The sequence below is a fragment of the Pithys albifrons genome, chromosome Z (assembly GCF_047495875.1).
Source record: "Pithys albifrons albifrons isolate INPA30051 chromosome Z, PitAlb_v1, whole genome shotgun sequence".
Taxonomy (NCBI): domain Eukaryota; kingdom Metazoa; phylum Chordata; class Aves; order Passeriformes; family Thamnophilidae; genus Pithys; species Pithys albifrons.
In genome coordinates, this window is record NC_092497.1 from 40,730,996 (window position 1) to 40,745,617 (window position 14,622).

Genomic DNA, 14,622 nt, shown 5'->3' on the forward strand with positions numbered 1-14,622 from the left:
TATTCACAATTAAAATTATCCCACAATTTTTAGAATAGATTCTAAATAAAGCAAAGAATCATGTGAATAAAACATAAAAACCGAATTTGCCTAGGACCGTGTTTCTGAAATGAACAGGTACAGTTGTCTGTGTTTTATCCAGTAACCAGCAGCAATCTCTGTGAGGTTTGAAGATCTAGAATTTACTGGAATGTATTAACAGATACACAGACAAGACTCTCATAGATCCTACAGTCTATATTGTCCCAGAGACCAGCACTTTAAGCACCTTTTCCTCTCTCTTTAATTGAACATGGAGAAGGCCAGGACATTCCTGAATTTACAGAACTTCCAGTCATAAAAATACTTCCCTCTGGAGCAAATGCAGATAGTTAAGAAACAACAAACACGAGTAAACAAAGAGCTGTAACTCTCAGTGTATTTATCACGCGCCTTTTGTCAAAATGGTTTGGTACAGTTCAGTAAGATCTGTGAGTCTCAGGGCAGATATTCTCAGACTTAAGAGTTACAGAAATACTTACTGTGTATTACTGGGCAACATCCAAAATACCTAATAAAGAGATTTGCATCTAGAGCAGCACTAGAAATAATTAGTTTTAAATTAGTCTGAGTTTGCAACACATCTCTCAGTTTAATTATCAAGAAGTCACTGAACCTATCCCTCTCATGTACTTCATCCTGTAACAAAAGGAAGAAAAAAGAAAAACAAAAATAACAGATAAACATCACAGGTACAGGATCACAACTTTTCACAAATAAGAACTCTTTAAAAAACTAAAATATATGAGTTGGTGGTACATGACAGAGGCATTAAAATGTGGAAGTCTAGCTTAAGGAAGGATTAAAAAAAAAACCCTATGTAAAAGTAAAAAAAAAGCTTCAAAAGGTTTTATAGATACCAGAGCAGACTGCACTATCATGCAAAAACCATGCAGACCTCAATTTCCAAGACCAAAGTGAATGTATGAAACTTCTCTAATTCTTGTACTTGAAACTCACTTCCAAGATAACGCCACAATCCACAACTCCTACAAATTTTATTTTAATAAAATCTCACTTAACAACCGACACGCATCTAAAGAACTGCATGGTACCAAAGAATGAGAAAGCTTAGATCCATTAACTCACAAGGCTTATCATGCACATGAATGATAAATGATCTTTGTCTATCTTCTGTTTTACGTTGTGAATGAATGAAACAAGAACTCAAACACAAGATTTGCAGGCTGAAGGCAAGAATGTATAAATAATTCTCATAGTTTTTTTCTCTTTGGTAAAGGGACAGGTTTTTTCTGTTTTCAAAACTACAGAACTCTGGTTCCATTGTCTTACCAACCTTCACAACAGGAAATTCTGATAATCATACATTAACACACAAATAATTTGCTAGAAATTAAGACTATGTATTATCTTGAAAACATTAGCCTAACAAATGGACTGTAAATTTGGTACTGCTAAGACAAATATATGATAACAGAAATTCCAATAGTCACATTGAACCATAGCTATGTAAGTTTCCCTAAGGCCCTTCTGCTGATAGAGCAAGTTCAGAGAAATTTAGACCTCTGCCCTCCACAATTCCAAAGTTAATTACTGGCATGAACCTAAATTAAGATGCTTTTAATTGGGAAAAAAAAACAAACAAAAAACCAAAAACTAAACAAAACAAAAACAAAACAACAAAAAATGGAAAAGCATGCATGCTAAAGACTCAAAAAATCTTTAAAGTTACTTGAGATTCTAACCAAACAAAAAGAACTTAAACATTCAGCAAATTAATAGAGAAAACTAGGATCTCATCTTCCAATTGACAAGTGATACATACTGCATAGCATCACTTGAAATACAACCGAAATCCTTACCACAATAACATGTGTCACAGTTGATAAGGTCCTGTCTCCTGCCATGAGCGCGCGAAGCAGAATGCCATTGGTGCAAAATGTTACCAGTGTCTTTGGAGAAATCCTATAAAACAGTTCATAAAGGTATTTCAGTTTTTCACCATTTAAATGCTGTTAGCTTTCTACTGTTTACTGAAGATTAAAGTTTTGAGCAGCTGCTCACCAGAAGTGGAACCACAGTTCTCTCACCAAAGAGTTCATGCATACTCTGTGTTTATAAACTATTCCCATTCACAAAGAGTTCCTAAGGATTCTTAGTGCTTACACTCCTTAAATTCAGACAATGGATTGACAAGGTGAGATTTGGTCTTTTTCTAAGTTAATAAGCAAGTGAAACAGAACCTTGAAAACCTCTCTGTGCTGTTTAATTTACTGGAAAATTCAGTGTGGTCTGTTTTGGAAAAACAGGTTCCAATTCTTCAGCAGATGCTTGGATATAGTCTTTGTATTTGTGCCCAGACAGGCTGTTCTGTCACTACTCCCTCAGACAGACAGGGGAAAGAACACAACAAAAAGCTCATGGGTCAAGATAAGCACCGGGAAAGATTGCTCTTCAAGTACCATCAAATGCAAAACAGACTTGACTTGTGGAATTTAGTTTAGTTTATTATCAATTAAATCGAAGTGGGATAATCAGAACCACCTTTCCTCCACCTCTCCCTTCTTCCCAGGCTTAACTTTACTTTCAATTTTCTCTACCTCCTACCCCTCAGCAGTGCAGGGAGATGAGGACTGGGGGCTGTGGTCAGTTTACCACATGTTGCCTCTGTTGCTCCTTCCTCCTCGCTGGGAGGACTCCTCACAAACTACTCCAGCACGGGGTCCCTCCCATGGGGTGCAGTCAATTCAGAACAGACTGCTCCAGCATGGGCCTCCCACAGGGTCACATGTCCTGCCAACAAATATGCTCCAGTGCATACTCCCTTCCCTCTCCATAGGGCCACAGGTTCTGTTAGGACCCTGGTCCAGCACAGGCTTCCCACAGGGTCACAGCATCCCTCAGGTAACCACCTGGTCTGGCATGGGGTCAGTCCTCCATGGGCCACAGGGGGAATCTCTCCTCCGGTGCCTGGAGCACCTCCTTCCCCTCCTTCTGCATTGACTTTGGTGTATGCAGAGTTGCTGTTCCTCTAACAATAGCCACAACTCTCTCTTTGCACTGCTGTCACTGCTGTGCACATTTTTTCCCCCTTCTTAAATATGTTATCCCAGCGGCACAACCACTGCCACCAATGGGCTCACCCTTGGCCAGTGGCAGGTCTCTCCTGGAGCCAGCTGGCAACACCTCTATCAGACATGCAGGAAGCTTCTTCACATAGAAGCCACTCCTGGAGCCCCGCCACTACCAAAACCTTGCCACAGAAACCCAACACACTATAATTGACTGAATCACAAAGAAGTCAGCTGAACTTTTTCAAATGCTTTAATTTTTCAAGAATTTAAAAATCTTTACAACTATCTAGTTCCCACTGCAGAGTTAGCTGTGCAAGTGAAAACTACAATAGTCACTACTTTCTCTCCTACTGCCACCTTAAGTACTGAAAACTTTCAGAAAAGCACTGCAGAGTACTATACAAAGAAAGATACGATCTTACTAGTCATCATATATGTATTTCTTTCCAAGTTTAGAATTGAACCCTCACTTCAAAAATCCTCTTAAACTCAAGGAACACATACAAAATGGAAATGCTTTACCCATCTCTACTCCTTTCTTCTTCATCAGTCTTCTATAAATCATTACTAATAAAACTAAAAAAACCAGAATTCTGTGTTACTGTAAACACCTCCACCCATTATCTTTTTTTGTCCACATGGAATTGTCATGTCTCCCTTTTGCTCTTTCTCCACTGAACTTACTGATTCTTCTTAAGCAGAGTTTTCCACACTGGTTCAAGTAATTCTTCCATTTATACTTTGCTCTATTTCAGCAGCCAGCATAATCCTTCCACACATTTGTTGCCCACATTGTTTGCAATTCATCTTTACTACCTCTCTTAATCCCTAAGGTTATTGCCTTATGAGCTTTTGAATGCATATTCAAATTCCTAACTTGGCTTTGCTGGTTAAGTGCATTCATTAGCTCTGTGTTATCTTCACCCATATAAGCAACATAATCAGCCATACCTTTTGCCATCTTCTTCTCACTCATGTCCCAACTACTGTTCATTCCTGAAAATCCCACTATCTACACAATTCAACGAATTTAGAAACCATCCATTTCGGCTCTGCTTTAGGAATAAATTCTTCAGGCGATCTAAAAATCTCTACTTTCATATTACATCATGTTTGAAATACAAAAGCTAAAACAGAGTAAATTGAACCCAAAATAGACTGATAAATAAAGCTCAACTTCATCATTCACTTTTCAATTTTGCTGTTTTTCCTTGTACATGGTCTATCAAGTCTCACTATATTGCATTTGTTACAACATGCTGCTCTTCTCATCTATCTTCAAGGCTTGCAGAACTTTCAGATTTACAAATGTTAAAGTAAGGAATAAAAAAGGGGGGAAATGTAGACTTAATCTGAAAACAAGGATTTCCACACACACTCACCCTAGAAGGTATCAAGAGAAATCACTTGTAGTTCCACTCTATAAAACAACTCACCACACAAAACTGCAAAATATAGGAAGAAAACTGTCCTTTTCACCCTTATATATACATTACCCAAAGTAAGATATCCTATTTATAATTACACATGGAGATTTTACAACAATGTATCTCAAATACACTGCAGTTTAAATCTACACAAGTCTAACAACACCAACACGAGATCAATTGACTGTAAAAAATATCATTAGTACCTGCTTTCTAATCGGATCTGATAACCAACTGTCTGGCCAATCTTTTCTCTTCTTTCTGCTGCCACTCTTTCAGCCACAGCAAGCGCTGCCAAACGTCTTGGCTGAGTGCAAAATATACGACAGGGAGTTCCATTTTTGTAACAGTCATCAAGAATAAACTGAGGGATCTGTAAAGAAGTGCTTTCAATTTACTCTGCAGTTTGATAAAGTCACAGCTTTTTTTACCATGATGAAACAACTTAACTGCATCTCAATATTACACAGGTTGCAAATGGACTCACAATAAATTATCACTGCAAAAGTACCTGAAATGGCAGAAAGGCCACAAAAATAAATTTCTGCTACTGTTTAATCTGTTAAAAACAAACAAACAAAAACGCCTGAAGTTTTTCTCTCCCTACTCATGGAAATCTACAAAAAAAGCCCTGTAGGTAATCTCTCATTTTAATGTAATATTCTACTCCAGATACTAAGAATAAAACTAAATTTGAAAGGAAAAAGGCTGTACAAAATCACAGCTACTTTCCTTTCAATATTCTATGATTTTTTTAATATAAAACTGGTATCTATGAGAATACTGTGCAGAACCATTTATGCTTTTAGTTTACATCTGCTGGGTTAGTATTTCAAAAGCAGGAAAGTTAACTGAACAAAAGACTTTCAACCATATAGGACAACAAAAGCCTTAAAACTAGCATAAAGAAATCCCTTATCACAGAACTATTAAAAATCTGGCATTACTTCTGCATAAATACTGTTCCCTTTTACATTTAATGGAGAAACATACTTGAGTAGTTTTTCCTGATCCCGTCTCTCCTACAATCAAAACAACTTTATTTTCCTTGATTATTTTGACAATTTCTTCCTGTTTTTCAAAAACTGGTAGTGATTGCCTGAAGGAATCAAACTCTGATTCTCCTCTTTTCACTGGAACCTGGGGTATACCATCATTAAGTCGTCCACTTGTCCTATTTACTTCTTTGTTTTCTGTAAAGAGAAGTAGAGAAATTACTCATAGAAACACAGAGGAAGGTCATTAAACACTACTTAAAAATTGCACTTAAAAATTAACATTCACAACTTTATATGTAACCCTGCAGATAAAGGGAAAAACACATCACATATTTAAAAATAATATTTGCAGTAACACATCTTGATATGGTGCTTAAAATAAATATTTTCCAAACATCTTTTTATTTTCATAGATATTTTGAGCAAAACTGGACTATTCCAATGCATTTCTCAAAGTGAAATAAGGTAATGAGAAGCTGAAAGAAAACCAGAAACTAAACCACAAAGTCTAGCACATTGTCTTGGCTTTTGTATCTATTTACACATTCGCATTCACACTGTTTGCCTACAAATATCCATCATAGAGTTAAACACTTAACTTCTTCCAAACAGACAAGCATGTCTTCCAACAAAAAGATAACTTTACTGTCATTCATGTGCCTTCTTTCACATGCTCACTCTTTTTCTAAGATCTCCTTTCTGTCATTCTTACATAACCTAACACTGCAGTCCATAAGATTTGTCTTAACTCATACCAATTGAACCATGCTGTATCTAGAGCCCTGGATCCACACAACAGTGTGATGCATTAGAAAGCAAGGCATAACTGGCCAAAAAACCCTGTACGTCTTCTGAGGAAGCTACTTCAAACTCAGTATTTTAAATGCTAGTCTATAACTGCTTAATAATTATCTTCCAGAAGAATAAGAAGCTCACTGTAAACTCAAGTATACATATTTAGCATGATTAACAGACTCACATATTAAATGACAAACACTGTCTTACTAAGACAGAAATAGACCAATAGATTACAAGAGCCAGGACCCATTCTGGAGATGTAAAAATAAATTTTACACTATTCATTAATTTATGCCTTACATACCTAAGGAATTGCTTTTCAGTACTTTTGTTAGAGTTTCCCTCTGCTCATTAAACAATCCTATTAAATAAATGAAACAATTGAAAAACAAAAGCAGCAAAGGAAGCACATAAAGCATGAACATTATGAATCAGAAATATCCCATGAAACAAGGCATGCTGGGATGTTTTCTGTTCACTACACTCAACTTTATGCACAGAAATACAACATATCTCTTACACTCATAAATGTTAAAGCAACACTCTTATTAAAAGCATTGTTTAGAAAAACTGATACTGTATCAGAAGTTTGCCTTCTAGCGAACTCTTACCTATTCTAGGAATCAAGAATAGCCTCTTAAAGACCAAATCTATTTTAGAAGAAGACAAGAGAAAACATAAAATGGATTTCAGAAGGCAGAACAGCCAGCCTCCTCATGTGAGTGTTCTTATACAGAGTCACAGTAATACCTGTTTTTTCAATCTCACCTCACAGAAACACACATTCCACAAAGGTACTTCTAAAAAATTTGGCTGGAACTGGCTCAAAGATTCAAAATTAACTTGGCACAAAGGAAGACACTGAAATGTGTGTGACATGACTGTCTGAGCTTCTCATGACACCAGTTTTAAAAGACCCTACAATTAAAAGTCAAGAGAATTTATGGGTTTGTTTCAAGGGAAAGGTGTCAGGTAGGACAAGAGAGGAAACAGAACATAGAGGGGTTTGTTTTGTATTGGTTGGGTTCTAGGTTGTTTTGTCAAGTAGTGTTAATTGACAAGTCCATATCAGAATACATGCTGAACATACCAGACTCAACAGCACAGGTATCTCCTCGCTCCGTCTTTGGTAGAAGTTCTGCTCGTTCTCTAATTGTGACTGGGAAATTCTGAATTAAATTACACACAGCATATTTTGTACCAGGAGTCAAGGCACAAGTCATTACTGGACGTTTTTGTTCTGATCCATTCTTTTTCCTTACAGTTAGGTATCGATTTGCTCCTTTTCTGCGGGGGGCGGAATAAAAAAGTGTTTTAGGAATAAGCAAACTAGTTACCTGAATGCAACAATCCTTGACCATAATTTTTTCAAGATGGCTGTCAAATTAATTTCAAATATAACATCATAACTAGAAACTTCCAAATGATGCCCTATGTAGCATAATGCACACCAAACTATCAGGAACATCCACAGTCATATCCACCACTACACGCACCCTCTATTCACATGTGGTAGTGCAGCACAGACACGGCAGACTTCAGATCACCATCCCCAGCACAACCTTACAAATAGGCCTCCATAATGTGACACTGTTCTGCTGTATGCTGGTTAAAGGTCCATCCCTGCACCTGCCCCTCAAAATACAGCCAGCTCTGTCCATCACTCTATCAATTAACATCGGGAGTTACTATGCAAAACCGATTTCTAGACTAACTTAAAAGATTTAGAGGTCAAAAATCAACAAACAGGCAGAACAGACAAACAAGCTGGCTGCTAGTGACATTTCAAGCATTAACAAAATCCAATAAAATAAATTAGATTCCAATAATGTTCATATCAAAGATTTTCTATGTAGAAATAGAGCCAAAACACTTGTTACACTGCATTTGTCCTCAGACTAAACTCAAACACAGAAATGTAAAGAACTGATGTAAAAATATTTGAAACTGAATTACCTTGTGCCCGGGCTATAACAACGTGTTAACCCCTTGAGAACGACTTTTCAGGGTAAGAACAGAAGGTCACACTAAGAGCCAAGAGCCTTGTCCCTGGCAGGGCTGGAAGAATGGTGCAGGCATCCAGGCACTGGGCTGAGCAGCCTCTGTGAGAAGAGGCACAGCCACTCTGGCAGACCCAGGTTCTGTCCTTTCTTCATCCTCACTTCAAGTACCTACACACACTGATGAGATCCCCTTGAGCCTTGTCTTCTCCAGGCTGAATAGTCCTTCTCACCCTTTCCTCAGAGATGCTGCAGTCCCCTCATCATCCTGTTGTTCCATCATGGAACTCTCTCCTCCTGGTTATCCCAATACCGGACACAGCACTCCAGATGTAGCCTAATTAGTGCTGAGTAGCAAGGAAGGATGACCTCCCTCCACCTGCTGGCAACACTCCAACCCTCTTCTCCTGCACTTCCCCCCAGAGGCACGCTTTTGGACATTTTACAGTTACATTTAGATTTACATACAGACTCTATGTAAAACCTTTGAGCACATAGTGCATGAAAAAATCCCAAACAGATCACATCTTGGAGACAAGTCTTTTTTTATGGACATGAAATCCACAGAAGTAGGCTATCTCAAACTAGTATGTCCCAAGTTCTTTTAAGAACACATCAGATGCTTAATTTTATGTCTAAAGTTTTTTTTTAATCTACTACTATTCCCTGCAACAGCTGAAGATATGCTAGAAATACAGATCGATTTAATGCTAGTAAAGAAATTCCATAAATTCGCACCAAAAAGACAAAATACTACATGAAAGTCAGAGTCCAGCTTACCCTTTACTTTTAGATATCAGTCCAAGAGACTGACAGAGCCGGTGAACAAACGCTCTTTCAGTACTAGTGAAAGAAGAGGGAAATTCCATTTCTAGAGACATAATAAAACAAATTACAGTCAGGCGTAACAACGCAAGAGGCACTATCCTTGACACATTACCTCAGTGCTGCGAGTTTATCGCTCCCCAAACCCACCACGCGGCCCCGAACACCGGGACTGGCGGCAGCGCTGCCCCTGAACACGGGCAGGGACCTCGGGGCTCCAGGACGGGCCCACCAGACGCTGCTCCCGGGGAAGCGCCCGCGGGCCCCGCTGATCATCAGCCCCGCCCTGGCCTCGCCCCTCCCGCGGCCGGGCAGCCGCACGCACCTGTGTCCTCGCCGTAGCGGAACCGCTCCAGGGCGAGGTTCACCGCGATCTCCACCTCCTCGTCAACGCGGACATCCCTCAGGCCTCTGCCGCCCCTACCCGCGCCCCTGTCGGGCTGCCGCGCGGGGCCGCTCCTGCGCCGCGACATGTCGAGGCGGCCCCGCGCACAGGGGGCCCCCCGCACAGGGACCCCGGGACACAGACCCCGCGGTACAGGTCCCGGCACAGACACTCCGCACAGACCCCGAGGCACAGACGCCCCGCGCGCAGACCCCACGGCACAAGACACCCCACACAACCGCAGACGCAGCGGTGCTGGCGCGCCGCAATGACGTCCTGCCGCGCGCGGGTGCAGGGCGGGGCCTGCAGGGGCGGGCCGGGAGCGGAGCCGTCCGTGGGGAGGGTTCCAGCAGTGGGCTGTGGATGTCAGGGCGCTGTCAGCATGGCCAGGCTTCCCGAACGAAGGTTTGGAAAGGGCTCTCCCCACGTGGGTGTGCCCTTCCAGCCTGCGCAGTGGATTTTTTAGGTGAGGCACAGCGTGCGCAGAACTCGCCCCACACTTTAACTCCTGAGGTTCACCTGCCACGAGCGAACGAGCTTGGACGGTGACAGTGAAAAGTCCTCAGGACTAGAACCTACAGCCCCCGGTATTCCCACGAGGTCTCCCTTGCAAGTACCAGCCGGGGCTGACCCTGCTTAGCTTCCGAGATCTGACGGGGTCGGGCGTCAGGGTGGCATTAAACTGCCTTGTCGAGGCTCTGTGAGACGGTAGCATCGCAGTCAGGCAGCGGCATCCCAGTCAGCGGTATCGCTGTCAGGCAGCGGTATCCCGGTCGGCCGTAACTACGCGAGTGGTACGGACACCTATCAGGTCACGACTCACGCGGTTTAATTGAATGATAGTAAATGCAGCTGGGTAATGTTGCAGTCCCCTGCCTTCTTGTTTCGAATGTCTTACAGGATCACAGAGTCAACAAAATTTTCCTTCTCTATCTCTCTTTTCTGTCTTTATTTCTCTCCTTTCTTGTTTTGTCATGGCCAAGTGCAGCTGCCGTATTCTGCCCCTTCTCTGTACCAAAGTCTCTGGTGAGGACTGGGAGCTTGTTAAGTTGTAAAAGGGGAGAGCTTGTTAGCCAACACTTCCATGATTATCTAGTGGGCTAGTTGCCAGAGTTAAGGCAACTAAATAATAAAAGGATGGGAGTTCCCTGACACGTGGACTGGTGTCTTTGTTCAGCCCAATGAGGATTGACAGTGAACATTACATCCGCAACCAAGGGAGTCCTGACGTGGTCAGAGAGGGAAGTTTTGTTAGGAGTCTGGCAACCCAAACGAGGCTCTGGGCCACCACCTTCAGAGCCACTCTTCTCCAAGCATGCACCTTCCGCACTGCGTGAGCTCACCCAAGATCTTTGGAGCAGGAAGGATTCAAAGCATGTGTTAAAATTTCCAGAGCGTACGAGTCTCATTAAATATAACAGTGTCATTAAATTTCTAAAATTATTTCAGTCTTTCTGTTGCTACACCATTTTGTATATAGTTGGTGAGATTACTGTAGTGAGTCAAGTGTGGATGCACAGCCTGATCAGGGAAAGGCACACATAAAAGGGTTTTTTTAGGGTCTCTCCCAAGTCACACAGGGGACTGAGGTAACTTGAAAGGTGTTCATGGTGGGCTGATGTCTCTACTAAGGCATGCAGGGTGCTGGGGTCCTCTGTAAAACATGCAGAGGTTTTAGACTTTCTCATAAGGCTTGCAAGGGGACTTGGAGTTTAGAGTCAGCTGTTGAACATGGGTCAGTCAGTCCTAAGCACCATGAAAGGGCTGTTTCAAATTGATGGTTCATGATCTGCATTGCTTTTCACTGATTGGAGTGGAGCAATGAGTTCAGATTCCTGAATCTGGGAGTGGCAGAGATGGGTGCTGGGTGGCACTCAGTGTGCTGATGTAACCCATTCCAGAGAAGCCATCAGGAGTTCCGCAAAGAAATTCAACCATGCACAGTGGGCTCTCACCAGCCTGCACCATTCAGGGGAGGGGAAAAGTCTGCACCAAGCTGTACCAGTATTCACAGCTCTCCAACGTGAACAGCCCATCTCCCAGCATTGCTTTACAAACTTTGGGGGATGATTTGAGGCATTAACTGAACTTGGTACAGCAAGAAAAGATTGATAGGGAGAGTTGTTTAAGCATTTTAAAAGATTAAGTGGAAAGTATTGAAAAACCTGTACTTTATTATGTGCAATAGACAATTGTTTTATGGTGTGATGAGTCCTTCAAGACACTCTTAAGTTTCTTTTGCAACTAACAAATAGGTGCACAGATGGACATGTCTCTGGAAGGCACAAACACCCACTGAAAGTTGTTCACTCTGGGTGTTGCTATGTGCACATGGAGTTTCTTCAAAAAGGGGGAATCAGAAAGATCTGCATGTAGAGACACACTCATCTTCAAACAATGTGCTAATTGTAATTATTTGAATTTATTGTTGTGGTGTAAATTTGACGTACCATGCCAAGAGGTCATTCTCTAGAAGACAGATGTCAGCGCAAACACTGCTTTATTTTTTGTATGTGTATGAGATTCCTGTGGACTAGTACTTGCCTGTAATGATGGTAATTCTGTGTATATTTGAAATAAATGTATAAAAGCACATTTTTCTACATGTACATTTATTTTATTATCAGCTCTTGTACAATCAGTTCAATGTAAGTGATTTGTCATTAGCAAATTGTAATGAGAATGCGTGTATACACACTAGATGTGTTGCCCTAGCAGAAAGGGAACAGCGTGCATCTCCATCCAAACTTCAGTTGTGTCAAAATGAAAGATAAATATTTGGCTGTATTTTGGGAAAGGTCCAGAAATAACAGAGGCCGTAGTTAAGCTCCCACGTCTGGTTTTCTTGGGGCTGTGGATTCCCAGGTTAGGGGAAATGACTAAGTCTCTGTCTGAGGCAATTGAAAACTAAAAGCCAGAGAATAGCTGATGGAGAGGTAACACAGAAATTAGGACCTGATGAGAAATCTCTTGCAACTAGATGCAGTTGCAGCAGGGACACCAAGTAAATTGATTCAGACAGGGGTACTGATTTTACAGCAAATATAAACAATCAACTGTGTAAATCATTAAGAGGTTATTTCAGTTGGGATAGGCAGTTAAATGCCTCCCTGACATCGATCCCATCAGATCTCAGAAGCTAAGCAGGGTCAGCCCCGGATTAGTACTTGGATGGGAGACCTCCTGGGAAATGCCAGGTGCTGTAGGTTCTAGTCCTGAGGACTTCACTGACACTGTCCAAGCTTGCTCGGCCGTGGCAGATGAACCTCAGGAGTTAAATGGTGGGGCCAGTTCTGCGCACGCTGAGCCTCACCTAAAATCCACTGCGCAGGCTGGAAGGGCACACCCACGTGGGGACAGCCCTTCCCAAATCTTCGTTCGCGAAGCCGAGACACACATACACACGGTTTGAAGATGGTGTTAATAACACCAAGGTTGCAGGTTTGATCCCTTAATGGGCCATTCATTTAAGAGTTGGACTTGATGATCCTTGTAGGGCCCTTCTAACTCAGAATATTCTATGTGTGAATTTATATCCCAGTTAATACCAGCCTGTTTGATGGAGATGAATACTTGACCCCAAATGTTAACACGTAGGGAACGATCAACCACTTGGTCAGTTACAGACTTTGGAGAATCCTTTACGATTTTATATTGATAACCATTTCTACCCTTAACTGTGTTAAGTTTGTTACTTGTTATAATGTTGTATGTTAAGGCAGTAGTTTAGTGTCTTGAAACTTCTCTTTTTTCCCTTTTAATATCTTAGGAGGTATGCTCAATTAGAACAAAGGTAGTACTTTTAACGAGTATATTCAGTGCAGATAGCTTAGTGTGCAGCTGCAGTGCAAGCTGCTGATTGGGCTTTGGGTTGCAGGAACCCAAGGCAAGAGGTCCTGAGTGCTGATACTTGCTTAAAAGAAGTTTCCTTAAAAGAGGTGAAGTGGTCTTAGAAAAGAGTTGTCCTGTGTGCTGGGAGAGGCCTGAAGCCACCTTGTATTTCCTGCATACTCAGGTGGCCTCAGCAGCCAGAGGTCCTGGGATTAGGTCTGCAGAGACTTCTAGGAGTGTGGCCACCCACTGTACCAGACAGAAGGCCAGCCATTGTCCAAGAGAGAAGGCCGCCTTCTCCATGCCCTACGGAGCTGGTCTTGCAGCAGCCTGAATCTGAAGGAGGGGTTTCTCTCTACAGCTCTTAGAGCGTGGAAGGCTTGAGTTGCGAGGTTCGAGATGGAGGTGCTAAAGTTACTTGTTGTGCCTTGAAGGGCTGAAACAGAGATGAACAGAGTCAGGGTCAGAGCCCAGACTTTTGGGGATCTCAGGAACCCCTCTTGCTAGGGCCACCCCACCCATGATCAGAAGGGAGCAGGAACCAAGAGGGTAAGCCTAACCTGCTTGAAATTAATACCCAATAAGCCCCTGAAATCTTTCTCTGCTCTTTCCACACCACCCCTTGTCTGGGCAGGAAGCAGAACCCTCTCCAGGTGAGGCAGGGACTGCAGCTCCCTGCCCAGGATCTTTCCTGGTTTCATGCCATTCCCTGCTGACAGCGCACTGTCCTCATTCACTTCGCAAGTGACCTGGAGAAATTCCTGCTGCCCCCTCGTGTGCCACCTGGTGAGCCGTAGGGAACCCATGGCCTGTCATGGCCCCAGTGGCACAGCTTGCCAACACCAGCACTGCCAGTTTTGGCAGGGCTGAGCCACATGCAAAGAACAAGGGCAAGTGTAGGAGAGGGTGGCAGAGAGTCCTGCGGCATAGTCAGAGTACCACAGCCACTGGGCTGAGTCCTGCTGCCAGTGCAGCAGCTGGAGTGGGGTAGTAAGGGACGCTGGGTGTTGTGTCTCACCAATGAGCCTGATGGCTGCCTCTCGCATGGCTTTCTGTGGGCTCTGCAGGTATGACACAGACTGGCGCAGGTACTCATCTGCTCTGCTTCTGTCCTCTGCCAGCTAAAGAGAGCATAAGGAGATACAGGGGTGGGGTTGGCACTTATTCTTCCCCTTAGCTGGGCAGCTCCTGGACCCCTACTTGGACACCCATGCCAGCTGGCCAGTGCCAAGATTTGAAGGGAGCAGAGTGCTGGGTGCTCCACAGGGAGCCCCAGTACTGCCC

General features: G+C 42.6%; 1 protein-coding gene across 4 annotated transcripts in view; it reads right to left on the bottom strand.

The window, feature by feature from the left end:
* The window catches only part of LOC139684649 (3'-5' RNA helicase YTHDC2-like), a 32,530-nt gene extending 22,762 nt beyond the window's left edge, over positions 1–9,768 (bottom strand). For 2 of the 4 annotated variants that reach the window (XM_071580788.1, XM_071580787.1), the window contains exons 1-7: positions 9,448–9,768; positions 9,078–9,168; positions 7,388–7,584; positions 5,495–5,694; positions 4,708–4,874; positions 1,863–1,965; positions 522–678 (exon numbers count right to left, since the gene is read on the bottom strand). In XM_071580788.1, coding sequence (XP_071436889.1) covers positions 522–678; positions 1,863–1,965; positions 4,708–4,874; positions 5,495–5,694; positions 7,388–7,584; positions 9,078–9,168; positions 9,448–9,595 — 1,063 coding nt within the window. In that variant the 5' untranslated portion in view covers positions 9,596–9,768. The remainder of the gene's footprint in view (positions 1–521; positions 679–1,862; positions 1,966–4,707; positions 4,875–5,494; positions 5,695–7,387; positions 7,585–9,077; positions 9,169–9,447) is intronic. The other 2 variants (XM_071580790.1, XM_071580791.1) reach the window with 2 other exon arrangements.
* Positions 9,769–14,622: the final 4,854 nt, after the last annotated feature.